This window comes from Neovison vison, chromosome 13 (genome assembly GCF_020171115.1).
Source record: "Neovison vison isolate M4711 chromosome 13, ASM_NN_V1, whole genome shotgun sequence".
Taxonomy (NCBI): domain Eukaryota; kingdom Metazoa; phylum Chordata; class Mammalia; order Carnivora; family Mustelidae; genus Neogale; species Neogale vison.
This window is the reverse complement of record NC_058103.1, coordinates 100,683,472-100,698,965: the sequence shown is the minus strand read 5'-3', so window position 1 is coordinate 100,698,965 and position 15,494 is coordinate 100,683,472. Positions and strand designations below refer to the sequence as shown.

The 15,494-nt window shown below is 50.2% G+C and overlaps 1 protein-coding gene across 11 annotated transcripts in view; it reads right to left on the bottom strand.

Moving 5' to 3' along the window:
* MEGF11 (multiple EGF like domains 11) overlaps nt 1–15,494 on the bottom strand; it is a 225,565-nt gene that overhangs the window by 166,293 nt on the left and 43,778 nt on the right. For all 11 annotated transcript variants that reach the window (XR_006381546.1, XR_006381547.1, XM_044229695.1 and 8 more), the window contains exon 4: nt 12,202–12,294. Coding sequence is in view for 9 of the 11 variants with exons in the window: in XM_044229695.1 (XP_044085630.1) it covers nt 12,202–12,294 (93 nt within the window). In the remaining 2 variants the exon portion in view is untranslated. The remainder of the gene's footprint in view (nt 1–12,201; nt 12,295–15,494) is intronic.

Below are 15,494 nucleotides of genomic sequence, written 5' to 3'. Positions count from 1 at the left end.
GATCTCTGCTTCTTCTGAAGGACCAACTTGAATCCTGGCCTCACATCACAATCCTTGAGAACACCCACCAGGGAGATACCAGGTGAGAACTTTTGGAAGATCAAGGGACTTGGCTTTGAAATCCCCTAAGCAGCCAGCCCAGAGCTCCATACTCTTCCCTAGTCCAAGCGCCACCAAGACATCATCATCCAGAGGAACCCAAACATGATATAATGAGAGAGTGAATCCACTGGGTCCCACTGAGTGCTGTGCTGAGTGTCCCCCCACGTGCCTGAGGCACTCGGGGTCCTGGAGTCCCAGAGATAAGACTGGGCCCTGCCACGGGGAAGGTCACAGGGGAAGCAGACAGAGAGGACAGCAAACACGTAATCAAACACTGATTGTCCAGGGTGGTGTGGACCCTGGACACTGGCCGTGTGGAGACAGTCAAGGTGTGGGAATCATGAAATGTCACAGGAAGGACGGCATCTGAACTGAGCTTTAAAAGCAAAAGAGCAAAAGGGTCAGTGCAGAAAGGAAGGTGGGGCAGGGAGAAGGTGGTGTGGAGTGATGGTAAATGAAGCTAAGAACTAGGAAGGCATCAGACCCAGAGGAGCGTTATAGGCCTGGCTGAGGAGCTAGGGCACTCTCCAGCAGGCAAAGGGGAGCAGGAGAGTGACCGGCCCATATTCACTCTTATGCCCTCCCTACCTCCCATAGGTGGGAGGGTCTGGAGAGGGAAGCCAGGGAGCCCTGTAACGAAGTGGGAACCCAAGTTGTAAGTATGGTCTCCAGAAACAGACTGCCCGGGGTTCAAATCCCGACTCTAACACTTAGTGCTCTCAGGCCAGGTCCTCGACCCCCCTGAGTCTCTGCTCCCTCCTCTGAAAGATGGGGGTAACCATGAATAATCATGGATAATCATGAATAACCATGAATAACCATGAATAACAACCAGGACGGCATGTACAGTAAGTGCTGACGTGAGTTAGGACAGAAACCTAAGTGAGAGCAAAAGCCAGAACTGCCTCCCTTTCAGCCTCAAATGCCACTTCTTCCTCAGCCCCACAGCGTGGGGCATATTCCTGAGTGGGGACAGCACAAGCAGCTTCCTCATCTGCATCACAAGGGCAGTCATCCCCACCTCACCAGGCAAGCAGGATAAGGTGAGATCAGAGATCTAATCCCCATTCTGCAGGGATGCCCAGCATTCTGCAGGGATGCCCAGCACGCTGCAGGTCTGGGCTGCTCCAGAGACAATGCCCCCCCCCACACCTGCTCCCTCCCTTTCCCTGTCAGAGTTCCAGATCCTTCTCTAGGCTGCTGGGGCCAAGATGGCACAGTTCACAATTCTCTTCCCGGAGGGCCTGTTTCCCATGGAGACTCAGCCCACGCGCCCATCCTGGAAGTGAGGTCCTGTGCTTACGTGTGTGCATTCGTGTGTGTGTGTGTGTGTGTACATGTGTGTGTCGGGGGTGGGCACGGTGTCCTTTTCATGCCTGAGTGGGGCCGGGGAGGGCTGGCGGCACTGCCTGCCAACCCCACATGAAGATACCAGCTTGGCTGCTGCCGTTCTGTTCTGCTTTTGTCACATTCTCCGCGGGTTCTCCCACCCTCTTCCTTCTCCCCCAGTTCCTGAGACTCCCTGTGTGTCACTTATTTATTAATTTTGTTCTCAGGGAGCAGATGGCCAGAGCTGAGGCTGGCAGAATGTGCCTCCCCGCTCCCCACCCTCCGACAGCCCCCTTGAACACGCAGCTCACACAGGCTCCAGGCTACCCTGTTTCTGGAATTCTCAAACAAAAAAACCGACTTCTGGGAGAGGCCACATAGACCTTCCTGACCCTTGATCCTGCTCAGATGGGACTGTTCCCAATACGTCCCCTGGTCTGAGAGGCACAGGGGTACAGGGGGATGGGGTGAAGCCCTGAGGGGCTACCCTCTCTCAGGGCGCCAGAGGTACCCCATGGTCTGCCTCCCTGGGACCTGGGAAGGAGGCCCTTAGTTCTCCCTTCCTTTCCTGGTGGGCATCATCACAGGAGCAAGAGCCAGTCCTGGGGTAGAGATGGGTCAGGGCAGAGCAGCTGCCCTCAGGCTCATGTTTTGGGGTCTCCACAGGCTGCCCTCATCCAGCCTCATCCTCACCCCAACAACAGTCTGGGTCCCCGTGAGAGCAGAGCACACCAGCATCTGTTTCTCATTCCCCATTTCTCCTGAAAGGCACCTCAGAAAAGAAAGAAACTCTGGAAAGGAGGAAATAAACCTTTTCACTAGCTTCCAGAACACCGTCAAGAATAGGGGTGGGGGGACGCCTGGGTGGCTCAGTTGGTTGGACGACTGCCTTCGGCTCAGGTCGTGATCCTGGAGTCCCGGGATCGAGTCCCGCATCAGGCTCCCAGCTCCATGGGGAGTCTGCTTCTCCTTCTGACCTTCTCCTCGCCCATGCTCTTTCTCACTCTCTCTCTCTCAAATAAATAAATAAAATCTTTAAAAAAAAAAAAAAAAAAAAAGAATAGGGGTGGGGATGGGGGGGTGTCTTAAAAGGAGGAAGGCGGGGCTGGGGGGAGGTGACAGCCAAGGGCAAATCTGCCTTCTTGCCATCTCTTCCCTGAAGCCCCCAGCCCCCCAGGACTCTGGCAGCCGCTGGGCTGAGGTATCTTTCAGCCTCCACCATAGGCCCCTCACAAGTGAGTTGGTTCTTGCTTTTTTTTTTAAATCCCAGTGGTCTGTGGAAAAAGGCCAGGCACACCCACCTGTGACGCTCCCCAGCTGTGGGACCACAGGCCTTCATTCCACCTCTATGTGCCCCAGTTTCTTCATCTAAAATGGGAGCATGGCACATACCCTTCCTTTCTGCACCCTCCCCCTGAGGGCTTTCCTGAACCATCCAGGTGCTGCTCCCCTATTAAAGCCAGAGCCTTCTCTCTCTGGGGACTCTTCCAACTCCCTCCTCTCTGTGCTAGTAGCTCTGGCTTCCTGCTCCAAGTTCCCTGAGACTGGGGGCCACGCCCTCCACATCCCTAAGTCCCCGCCCCCCTTCAGCCCTGGACCCCTGGCAGTGCTGTCATCTGACAAGTGCTCAGTAACCATGCATTAAGTGGAACTCAAGGGACACAGAGCGTGGAGCCAGCGGGGCCTGTCGCCCTGGCCATGGACTTCTTTTTTGTTTGAAATTAGAATTCTGGGGTGAATAGCAGCTTCCCTCACGCATAGACCTTGAAAAAGCATTTGCTGCCGCATCCGCCCCTCCCTTCTGTTCCTGTCACGGTGCCTGCGCCCCAGTGCGCGCTGCTGACACGGAGCCCACTGTCCCGGGGAGGCCCATAGGCACACCAGATGCCGGCAGAAGGCCGCCCAGGCGGTTCTGAGAGGGACCACAGGCTGGGCAGAGAAAAAGCAAGTGTAATTGCCTTGTGGTGATTCATCTGAAGTTGCTTTAACCTTGACAGCCGGCTCAGCGTAGTGAAAACACGACCAACCAACCAACCTGGGGAGCTGCAGCCTCCCTCCATACACCCCCTCCCAGCTAAGGCTGCCAAGGATCCCCAGGAAACCAGCCCCCCCACCCCACCGGAGGAGGTGAGGATGTGAGTCACACAGCTGCCCCCACCCAAGGCTGTCCTCCTCCCCACTCCTTTCCCAGGTCCCAGAATGAGGAGAGAGAATCACAGGAGGGCCGCGGGGGGGGGGGCGGTAGGGCTGCTGGGGGGAAGGAGACTCCCTCCCCAGAGGTCAGTAGGAAGGTCACCAGGGCCCTTAATTAGGTGATACTGGATTGTGACTTCCCAGAAACAGAGCATCATGGGATTTAAGAGTGGAATATCCACGCCAAGCTTCCCATTTTACAGAGGAGAAAACTGGGGCTCACAGAGAGGGAAGGACTTAACTAGGGTCACCCAGGCAGAGGTATGTCCTGAAGCCAGCTTTCCTGTGTTTTATGGCACAGGGCTTCTACTTCCTTGGAGGCAGTCTGGAGCTATGGGAAAAACACAGTTCTGGGTTCTAATCTGCCCCTTGCTAGCTCGGTGAAGATCAGAAGTTATTCTACTTCCCAAGCTTTGGTTTCTTTGTGAAATGGAGATAACATGCATGACCCCTCTGAGCCACGAGGAGATGAAATGAGATCATCTGCGTGGGGCATCTGTGCATGGTGGGAGCAGGAATCCCCATTTACCTTCCTCCTCAGACTCTGTGGTCCCTCAGGTTTCCTTCTCCTCTCCCACTACTCTCTCTTGGGCTCCTTACCCAATCCATCACTGAGGAAGATCTCCTAAGTTTTGGGTGTGGCCCTTGGCAGCAGACCTATGTAGCTGGCCCACTCATTCCCCCATCAAGCCCTGCCCATGTCCTTCCAGGCGCCTCTTGCTTGCCCCAGGAGGCAGGAACCCCAGCCCACATCCTGTACTTTTGCTTTGCCCTCATGTTCTGTGCTTCTAGACAGAGACGTATCCATGTGCATCAGTGAGAAGTGTGTCCAGGGGCCACTGAGATGGGAACTCTTCCCTGATGTACTTTTCAAGCCACCTAGGGTTGGTCCCTCTGGAAATTTCTAATCCCAGTGCCCTGGGCTGCCCTATAGTCAGGTGTCTCTGATCTAGGCCTAAGCTAAGAAGGAGCTAGAGGGTCGGGAACCTTTGGGTCATTGGCACAAAAGTCTATAGAACTTGGCCTCTTTGCTTTGGTATAATGAGATCCAACTGCCTCTAAGATAACTCTAGCCCTGAACTCCTACAGCAGCTGGTGAGAGACAAAAGGCACAGGAGTCAAGAGACCCAGGATCAAGTCACAGCTCTGCCACGACCTCCCTGGATCACCCCGGAAGCAGTTTCCTTTCTAGGGACCTCAGTTTGCCCATCTGTAAAATGGAAGCAGACCCAGTAATTTCCATGGTCCCTCCTAGCTCTTGATTCAATGGTTTCAGGTTAAATCACGAGATCTTGGATTTGGTTCCAGGATCCCAGGCCATACTTTCAGATATTCTATTCCAGGAACTGGTGGTTAAATGGAAAGTTATGTGAAAAGATCTTCAAGAAAACAGCAAATGTGAGATTCATAAGACTCACGGCCACGGAGGGCCCAGCACTGAGCACTATAGAAAATGCGAAGACCTTGTAACACCTGAGACAAGGGAGTATGAGCTGGGACAGAGGCTTTATGCCAACCCAGAGCAAAGGAACCCAGACACAGATGGGGTTGGGGGGGGGGGCACAGACAGCCCAGCAGGCTGGAGGGAAGATGCCCAAGAATGCAGGGGGGAAAGGGGTTTAGGGCCTGATATCTTAATTCAACCATCCTTGCAAACAGTCATTGGGAGATCTAATTCTGCTGATGGACTTCTTGCATTTTTCTACCACTTCCCAAACCTTACTCCTAAATTAGCCCTGTTCCCAGGGAGGTTTGGTAGCGTAGCTGCAAAAGGTCCACCAAAGGCTCAAATAATCACATTTTTGTTTTGTTTTGTTTTTTTTAAAGCATACCAATTCTGCATTTAATTCTATAACCAATTTTATTTGTTTTAATACAAGGAGCAGTGTTTAAAATTACTTATCAGATAACTAATGTACCATTACATGGTGAAAAAAATTAAACTCCACAGCTTCAAAAATCTTTAGAAAATTCTTTTCAACAAATGGTGCTCAGAAACCTTGGTATCCACATGCAAAGAAACCTAAGCTGGACACTTTCCTTACACCATATGCAAAAATTTACTCAACATGGATCAAAACCTTAATGCAAGAGCTAAAATGGTAACGTTCTTAGACAAAACATAGAGGAAAAGCTTCATGACATTGGATTTGGCAATCCAAATGATTTTTTCACTAGGACACCAACAGCACAGGCAACAAATGAAAAAATAAATAAACTGGGCTTCATTAAAATGAGAACTTTCATGCATGAAAGGACCCTAATCAACAGAGCAAAAAGGCAACCCATGGAATGAGAGAAAATGTTTTCAAATCATACATCCTATAAGGGATTATTATCCAGAATATATAGAGAACTCCTACGAGTGAACAACAAACAACCCAATTAGAAAACAGGCAAAGAACTTGAGTAGACATTTTTCCAAAGAAGATCTACAAATAGTCAATAAACACACGAAAGATCTTTGATATCACTAATTAGGGAAATGCAAATCAAAACCGCAATGAGATATTCACAGGGATGTGTTTTGTTTTAATCAGAAAAAAACCCAGAGAAAATAACAAGTGTTGGCAAGGATGTGAAGAAAGTGGAATCCTTGGGCATTGCCGGTGGGAATGTAAAATGGTACAGATGCTGTGGAATGAGGTATGGTGATTCCTCAAAAAACTAAATGCAGAATTATCACATGATCCACTGATGCATTTCTGGATCGGCGATCCAAAGAAGTATATACGCCAAAGAAGTGAAAGCAGAAAGGCGATCTGTACACCTGTGTTCTAGCAACATTATTCACTGTAATCGCAAGGTGGAAGCAACCCACGTTTCCACTGATGGATGAACAGATAAAACGGAATCTCAGACAATGGGATAGGATCCAGCCTTATAGGGCAAAGAAGTTGACATGCTACAATATGGATGAACCCTAAAGATACTATGCTAAGTGAAATAAGCTAGCCACAGAAAGACAGATATTATACGAGCTACCTAGAATGATCAAATACTTAGAGACGGAAAATAGAATGTGGCTTCTATGGCTAAGGGGAGGGGAAAGTGAGAGCTAGTGTTTAATGGGTATGGAGCTTAATTTGGGAAAGATGAAGGAAGTTTTGGAGATGGATAGAAATAATAATTATGCAATAGTGCGAATGTACTTAATGCTACAGACCTGTATCTTTAAAAATGGTTAAAATGGGGAGTGCCTGGGTGGCTCAGTCAGTCAAACATCTGCCTTCGGCTCAGGTCATGACCTCAGGATCTTAGAATCAGGCCCTGTTGTCGGGCTCCCTGCTCCAGGGGAGTCTGCCTTCTCCCTCAACCCCATCCCCTGCTTGTGCACACACACTCTCAAGTAAATGAAGAAAATCTTTTTTTAAAAAATTGTTAAAATAGGTTAATTTTCTGTTATGCGTCTTTTATCACACACACCAGCACACACAACTCTAGTAAACCCATACCTTAGGTTTGAAAAGCACGGACCTAAACATCCCAGGCTAGTCTGGAAGTATGGGCAGATTTCTGAGCTGGTAAATGTTCTATTTTAATCTGCAAGGATAACTGGAAGCCGAGTAAGCCAGGGGTCCCACACACCATTCAAGATAAGAAGACATGTGATTTGGCAGGAGCTACTCTTGGTGGCGGCCCAACGTGGTTCCTGCTGCCTTCATTACTCGGGGACTGCGGTCCTGCCTCATGCCAGCGTGGGGTGGGGTGGTGGGAGGCGTCATCAGACAGCGAGACACTGAGTAGTGAGGGAGCTTTTACTCTCCCGCACTTGGTCGGTGCACATGGACGAAACACATGCAATCTTAGTGGGATCTAAGAATGGGAGAAGGTCGGGGGACGGTGGGGAGGTGGAGGTGCGGGCTTCTCTCTCGTGTCTACCCCAGCAGCTCTGGGAAGGCCCTAGACTCAAGCCAAAACACCACACTAGCGACCCGAAAACAAACCGCAAAGCACCACGGGACGGGAAGCTGAGAAGCAGGACCCAAGAAATACAATAATTAAATAATACAATGAAGACTTAAATTTCCAAGTTGATTCTTGGGTATCATTTATAAAAGTTAACAGGGCATATTTAATTTAGGAATTGGCTCACGTCCTTCTCCTTACAGCTGAAACCTCGTAAATGAAATACACTGGACCAGTGCCCAGTGCGGAAATAAAAGTTATGAATAATGTTTCTATCTCAATCATTGTCAGTGCTTTAATATTCCTAATTACTTTAAAAAGCTAGATATTCAATATAGGAAAACTTTTTTTCTTTTTATCTCCACTTGTGAGATTAGTGCAATTTAATAACAGTCACTCTGTCGTCTTTATTCAGCGTAAACTGACATTTCATCCTTCTACTCCTCATTATTATATGGGATGGAGGTTTATGACCAAGCAAGCAGCCACTCTGCTTCCCCATATTGGTCCTTCCAACACCTTGGAATTATCCACAGTAGCTTACGTGCCTGCTCGCCAGGCAAATCAGCATCGCTGCACTTTCTTTATGGAGCAGAAAGAATTTAATCCAGGCCTTAAAGAAATTAGGCTATGGGGTTGTAAGTCTGGAAAAGAATGAAAAGTCTCCCAACCCCACCCCAGGACAAGATCTGTCCCCTTCACAACTGTCAAAGTCATAAATCCCTCAGCAGCCATGAAGGGCAAGGCAGGGCAGGCAATAGGATGAAGGATCTTTATAACCCTCCTTGCTGCTTCCAGGAATTTATCCTACGAAGAAATCGGGACAAATGGGCAAAGATATATGCCTGAGAAGAATCACTGCAGCATTTTTTTTCTTAAACACAGGGCCATAGTCCCTTGCCCACAATCCAAAAATCCCTAAAAAGCCCAAAAGAAAAATTGTCTTAAAGCTCAGCACCAAATTCGTTTACATGCCAGATCTTCATGGAATGGATTTGTGGTTATGTATTGCTTTGATGTCACTAGACAGAATTAGTCCTGTTCAGAATTATTACTGTGTCTCATACCAGGGGGCTGCCCAGATCCCACCGGGGGTATAGATGATGAAGAGTCATCACACACGTTTCTAAACTTTGACAAAAATTGAAATTCTGAAATCAACAAGCCCCAAGGACCCCAAACACAGAATGGTGGGGCCTCCAAAAGGGAAAACCCCTAAAACAATTTAAAAGCCCATCAACAAGAGACTGGTCAAATACCTCCGATAATCCACAGAAGAAAACTCTACAAAGGTCTTTAAAAATTTAAAGGGAGATTCATGTTTATTGACAAAGAAATCAGTGCATGACATAAAGTTAAATTTAAAAAGCACGTTACAGAACAGCACGTAGACATGATCTAATTCATCAAAGTTGCATCCAGACGTAGCTCTCAGGGCAAATACGCAGAGAAAGGACAGGGAGGGCAACCACCCAAATGCGTGTGTGTGTGTGTCTAAACTTTTTGTGTGATTCTGGTGCCCTTTGGAGTTTCTTTCTAACATGAACAGGTATGAATTTTAGAATCAGGAAAAAAAAAACCAACAAGAATGACGCTTTCAGTTAAATAAAAATCTAAGCTTTCCCTGCAAGGGGACCATATGTAGAGACATGTCCGTGGGCAGCTCCCATTCAGAAATCTCCAGAGGTACACAGTGCACTGAGCAGGAAGCCCCCCTAACATGGGCACGGGCCCCCAAAGACCTGAAGGCACACTCAGGCAGACGGGCATCCAGCAATACCCTAACAAGCAGGCTCAAATTGTTTGGACTGCCCCTGGTCACAGTTGGTGTCCCATGGCTGATGCATCTACCATCAGAACAGGATCTCAGGGCCACATCTTCCAAGCAGATCCTGCCTTCTCCTGTGAGCAACACAGCTTTCTCATCCAAGACCTAGTTTAACCTTAGGCTGTATTAACACGGGTTAAGCATCTAGAGGAAGGACATGATCATGAAGAGTTCAGGTTTGGGACTCCGGTGTTTGCTTGGTGGATAGTCCCAGGTTCACCATTTACTAGCTGTGTGTCTGTGCAAAGTTTGTTGGTCTTTGTGTGCCTCAGTGTTCTCATCTGTAAACAGGGCTAATAATAATTCCTATTCCATAGGGTCATTGTAGAGATTAAGTGAGGAGGGAATGGGAGTGCCTAGTGCATGGTAAAACTCAATAAACAGTACCTACTTTTATTATTATTTTTCCATACCAGCCTACAATTTTGTGGTCAGACCTAGAAATGTTAATTTAAGAGGAATAAAGACCACAGCCAATGGAGAGGAACCAGACAGGGAAAGTAGATCAGACCACGTCAGGGAAGAAACAAAGCAGCTTAGAGAATAAAAACTTGGGGAAGGAAGTAATCACTGTCTTCTAATACCCAAAGGGCTTAGCCATGGAAGGGGACTCTGGTTTCTGCGATGCAACCACAGTGGTTATTATCAACTACGCTTTGATCAACATCTTCCCATAGCCAGTCCGTGGCCTTGTCCACTGAACTTGGGAGAAATTCCAGACATGGCGAGGAGAGTCATGGCAATCCATCATCCTTCTCCGGACTCTACCATGAGTGAGAACCAACTGGTAAAAGCTTGAGACAGATTTCCAGTTAACAGAAGGAGAAGCTTTCCAACAATCAGGACATACTTTCATAAGAGGCAGTGAGCTCCTTGTGAATGGAGGGACTCAAGCAGAAGTTGGAAGGCTCTTGGTGACATCTAAGCTTTCAGGGCTCTGAATGATCTTGAAAGTGAGAGTCTATGAATTCCTTTCATTCAACGCTGGCTCTGGCAGAGGGTCGGAACCCATCTCTTGGGACTTCCTATGGGTTCAAGAGTCCATACCTTTGAATCGACTTAGGGGTGCTGGCGTTTTAGCCCATGAAAATGGATTTCACCGGGGAAAGAGCTCACCACCAAGTCATCAGACTTGGAATCAGGGGTGGGGGAATTAGGGAGTCCCATGTTGTTCTGGTAACTAGCAAGGCCATTTCCCTATCTGTTTGGTAAACTCACTCGAGGGGCAAGATTTACTCTCAACTACTCTAAACACTCCAGCTCAATCGAGGGCCTCCTTCATTGCATTTCTTTCACCAGAAGGGAAACCCTGAAAGACACAGACCATGTCGGAAAGACCCTCCAGGGACCACCCCGGGCCTGGCCCAGTCCAGCATAGATGGAGCACTGTACACACCTGTACCGATCGGTGGCTAATACGCACTCAGAGTCCCCAAGACTCAAGCTGTCTTTCTAACCTCCAACAGGCCACCCTTGACATTATAATCCAGCAGGCAGCAAGCAGACCTCTCCCTGCAGGGCTCCCCTAATCCAAGCTAGTTCTCCATCAAGGACTCGTGGTGGGCAAAGTTACAGAACACAAAACATGGACAAGGAAGGGGAACAAACTCGTGAACATTCTAGCCCACATGTTTCCTGGAGTCCACAGAAAGATGGGTGCAACACATTCCTTTACTTCCCATGTCCCTCAAGTGTATTTTTTGCTGTGTGGAGGGATTCCTAGCCCCGCAGCTCAGTGTAGCCCACCTCTAAGCAGTGAAACAGGTGGGACCCCTGAGGTCCCAGTGCACTGAAGAGTTTACTGAGTCCCCCAAACAGATCCCAGACTCCCCGAGCCAAGATAATCGCCCAGGCTCAAAACAAAATCACATCCAGTATCTTTGCTGGGGGGTATGTTCTCATGTGCTGGGTAGACAGGCTGGGGGGGGGGCCTCCGGTCAAAGCCCTTGGGAAAAAGGACCATAACCAGATGTTTCCAACCCAGCGGAGACAGCGGAAAAGGGTAAGAGCACCACACTGGGCCAACGTAGACCCACCATTCCCCTCCTCAATTTTCATGACCGTTACGGTTACATTGGAACAGGGAAGAGGGAGGTGGCTCCCACAGATAGGAAAACACAAAGGGGTCGACCCCAATGGATCGGCTGAGATAGGTTATCTACTCAAGTCACAATAAAAAAGATGCTCTACCCCAGCCCAAAGCAGGAAGAAAACTGGGTTTCAGCATTAATCAAAGCCTGTTTGAAAATCCTAGGAGACCATAATGTTGACCAACCACTGACTGTGAAATGTACCAATGGAAAGAGGGTCATCTGGGAGCATTTAGGGGAAATGAGCCAGAAGAGCAAGAGTTGTCTTCAGCTGGGTTCTTGGCAGAGAATTCCCTGAGCAGCTGCTGGGTGCCCCCCACCCTCTTGGAGGCCAGCCCCATGGCAGACATGATGCCCCCTGCTGCTGCGGGAGGCAGCAGTCTCTGGCCCTGTCCGTCAGTCCCAAGAGCATCTCAATTTCACTTCAGCCCTTAACAGACCGTATCTAGAAGCACTTCACTGAGTCAGAGCTGTACAAATTCTCCACAGTTCCCAACAAATACAACACATGATGATCCTCCAGACCCCCCACCCCCAGACCCCCACCTCCAGACCCCCAACCATTGCCGCCCATACTGCTGGAGGCGTCCACCCAAGTACACCACATAAATGCAGGGCTGCCTCTTCCCTGACATCCACCCTCCTCTGGGCTGCCCCAGGCCAACACAAAGAATTCAGCATGCACATGGTACACCCTCCCCTCAGGCCACAGCCAAGGGACCTTGTGGGCCCCAAAGACCCCAGACTCACCGCTGGAACAGTCGGGCCCTCCCCAGCCGGGTTCACAGTGGCAGGTGTCCGGGGAAACACAGCGGCCATGCACACACTCCTCTGTACACAGGGCTGCAGGGGCCCAAGAGAAAGGGAAGAAGCACAGGAACAGACAGTGAAAACCAACCATCTGGTCAAAGAGCATAAACCACTTCGTAATGATCCCCTGGGGCCCCAGGGATGTTCAGAATGCATCACTGGCTTTGGGGAAAATCAAGCTACTCCTGACCCGCATCATTTAATTAACTCTGAAATGGATCCAACAAGAGTGTGCTTCACTCCAGCCTCATTTCCTAAAAGGAAACCCAAGCCCAAGAAAGGGCAGTCTTAGCTTTTCAAGAACATTCTCTCCAAGATTTAACACTTGGAGACCCTCACCAAAGCCCGGCCCCAAACCCACACTCCTGCTCTCTTTCCCATGAGCTCAGGAAGTGTGTCATGTCCACCTTTTGCTTTCCCCCAGTTTCTTTCTACAAAGGCCCCCAAATTTATCAGGTTGCCTGCAAAGAACAGGTTCCTCTCATGCTTCCTCCACCTTCCTGCCCTCCTCCCCAAATGCCCCTATTTTGGGGCTCTCAAATGTCAGCAAATCTGCAAAGTACACAAACGCTGAGGAAAAAGCAACAGCTAATTATAAGAAAGTAATTAAGAGAGACATCTACGATGATGATAATTGTAATTAGAAAGTGCCTGGCAATTTCTTATCATGCAGTCAAATGCTGCAGCCTCCTCAGCCGGGAGGCAGCAAGAGCAAACTTTCCATCTACTTCCTCCAGTGCTGAGAAGGCTTATTGGCAGCAGTTTGAGGAAGGGGGATTATTTCTCTCTTCCTTTGACATCTGCACGTTCTCAAGGTCGTCCTTTGCTCCTGAGAGATCTGCCCCACCATCTAATCCATCAGTGAAGGATTACAGAAAACCCCCATTTTGCCACCCAGGCCAATTTTGTAAGCTCGGGAAATCAGCAGCTCCCATCAACCCTGTCAATTTCTTAGACGGGATCTGGATGAAGCGCTTTTTTCTGACAAGCAATGAGAGACCTTCTCTCCGCCTGGAACTGGCCCGGGCTATGGGAAACAGGCAGGTCCCAGTGCTGAGTCCTGAGGGGCAACCAGTGACCTCCAAATAGCCACTCCACTGCCGTGTCCACTACCTGGCCTGAATGCTCACTGAGAGGCCACAGTCAGGTTAGACAACAAAGTCCATTTTATGGTTGGTGTGATGCTGATGCTGAAGCCATTGCCTTGGCTTTGCCCAAGCTCCCGTGCAAAGGCATCCAGGAGAGCCATTTCAGATGCCCCACCAGTAAGTGGTCGGGAGTCAGCCTGGCCTCTACTGTGATCTATTGGGGGAAGGCCCCAGCACCTGTGTCCCCAGAGTGCTCTCAGGGAAGGTTCTGGTCTTTCTGGTCTATGAAGTTTTCCACTGCCTTGGAGGTCCAGGGAATGGCGGGGGCCTACCAGCTAACCTATTTCTTGCTGGGGAATTGGGTTGGCCTCTGGCTCCAGTGACCAGCTCCACTTAGAGCCACAGTGAGCTGCTGGCAAGACCTTGTCTGACCACTCCTGCTTCCCAGGCTCTCCCTGCTCCACTGGACGTTCCAAACAAACTCAAATGGGTCAGTGTGCCCAGGACACACTGGACACCAGATGTCCATCCCCAGGCTCCCTATCAGAGGCCAGCACCTCAGCCTGGCCAGCTCCAAGCCTCGGCTGCTTCTCTCCCCAATCTGCACCCCCATAGGCTGAGTTCCCAGCATGCTCCCAAGCTAGGTCCCTCCCATCAGCTTGTCGGAGTAGCTCAAGACACCCCTGCTGCTTTCTGATGGCACAGAGGGACCCCTTGAGCCCTGGGGGCTCTGCTGGAGAACGGTGAGGTAGACAGTGAACAATGAACCTGCTAGCTATCAGGGCTGGAAGAGAACTCAGAGAAAACCATGTCCAACACCTTCATTTTATGCATGGAGAAACGGAGGCCTAAGGGTTTGTGATATCGTGGACAGCGTGTGGAGGGAGGGAGCCAGGAAGGAGGGAGCTTAAGGATGAGCCTCCTGAAGGAAAAGATGGGGGAGAGATGTCCAAGACCACGGATCTTCTGCTCTCACCCAATTGGATGCCTTCCCCTGCCCCGACAAGTCAGGGGCTGGGAGAGCCAGCCCAGGGGGACAGCACAGAGACTGCTGGTGACCCCCCAGGAGGGTAAGAGCATAAGGCAGAAAGCAGAGAAGCTGTTTCAACACCCTGGATGTCCTGCAGGGGGCTCAGAGCAGCTCAAGGGAGGAGGGAGGAAGGATGAAGGACCCTGCCAACCCTTGCCTCTCCCTGGTCCTTCTCACCCTAGGGACCTGCCCATAGGCCTATCTCCTGCACCCCTGGAGGGGCAGGGCCTTTGGGTGCTCTGGAGAAGCTCCACACCATCTTTTCCCTTGGTCTCTGCCCCAAACCAGGGTCCCCTAGGACAATCTGTCAAGCAGCTCCCTGCAGCTCAGCTCTGTATCCAGCATGCTGACTCCCAGTGACCGATGTGTGGAGACAAGCTGTCCCACAAACCCTGGGCCTGGCTCTGGGGATGATGTTGCTCTCCCCACGGTCCCTCCAGACCTCGTTATCTGCCCCCCATCGCCCTGGGATTATGCCTGGGCTATTTGCTTGTCAAAACCTCAATCCATTCATATTTTATAGGTGTTGTTTAGACAGTGTTGTTTGAAGCATGAAATATTGATAGCAAATATCCAAGGCTCCGATGGCCAGATTTCGCAACTGGGCCACCACGTGCTTATGCTCCTGGTAGGGAGGAGACAGGACACAGGTGCTATGAGGAAAGTCTCCCGAGGAGGCATGGAGGAGAGACCCACACCCCTCCCTGGGGCTGGGGTTCCTGATTCCTAGGCCAGACCCTGCACTAGCCCAACAGTGGGTAGTCCCTCTGCAGAGGGCTGGGGTGGACAGAGCAGCCCTCCTTAACTGTACAGGCCTCCTAAGTTCTTTCTGACCCCAACCCCACAAAAGGGGCTGAGTTAGGGTTCTGCCACCCCAGCCCCTCTCTTCCCCGAATCCTGTAACTCTCAACAGGGGCATTTTGTTGAGTCCCTCTTCCCACTGCTGTCCCTCCATTTGCTGTTGGGGACAGGGAATCAGAAACTGCCTCTGACACCGCACCACGTGACTGAGGGCCAGCCACCTCCCCTCTCCCAGCCCCACTGAGAAAGTCAAACCTCTGCTCTCTCAGCTTCCCACCACCGACCTGCCTGCCTCAGTCCCACTTCCAACATCT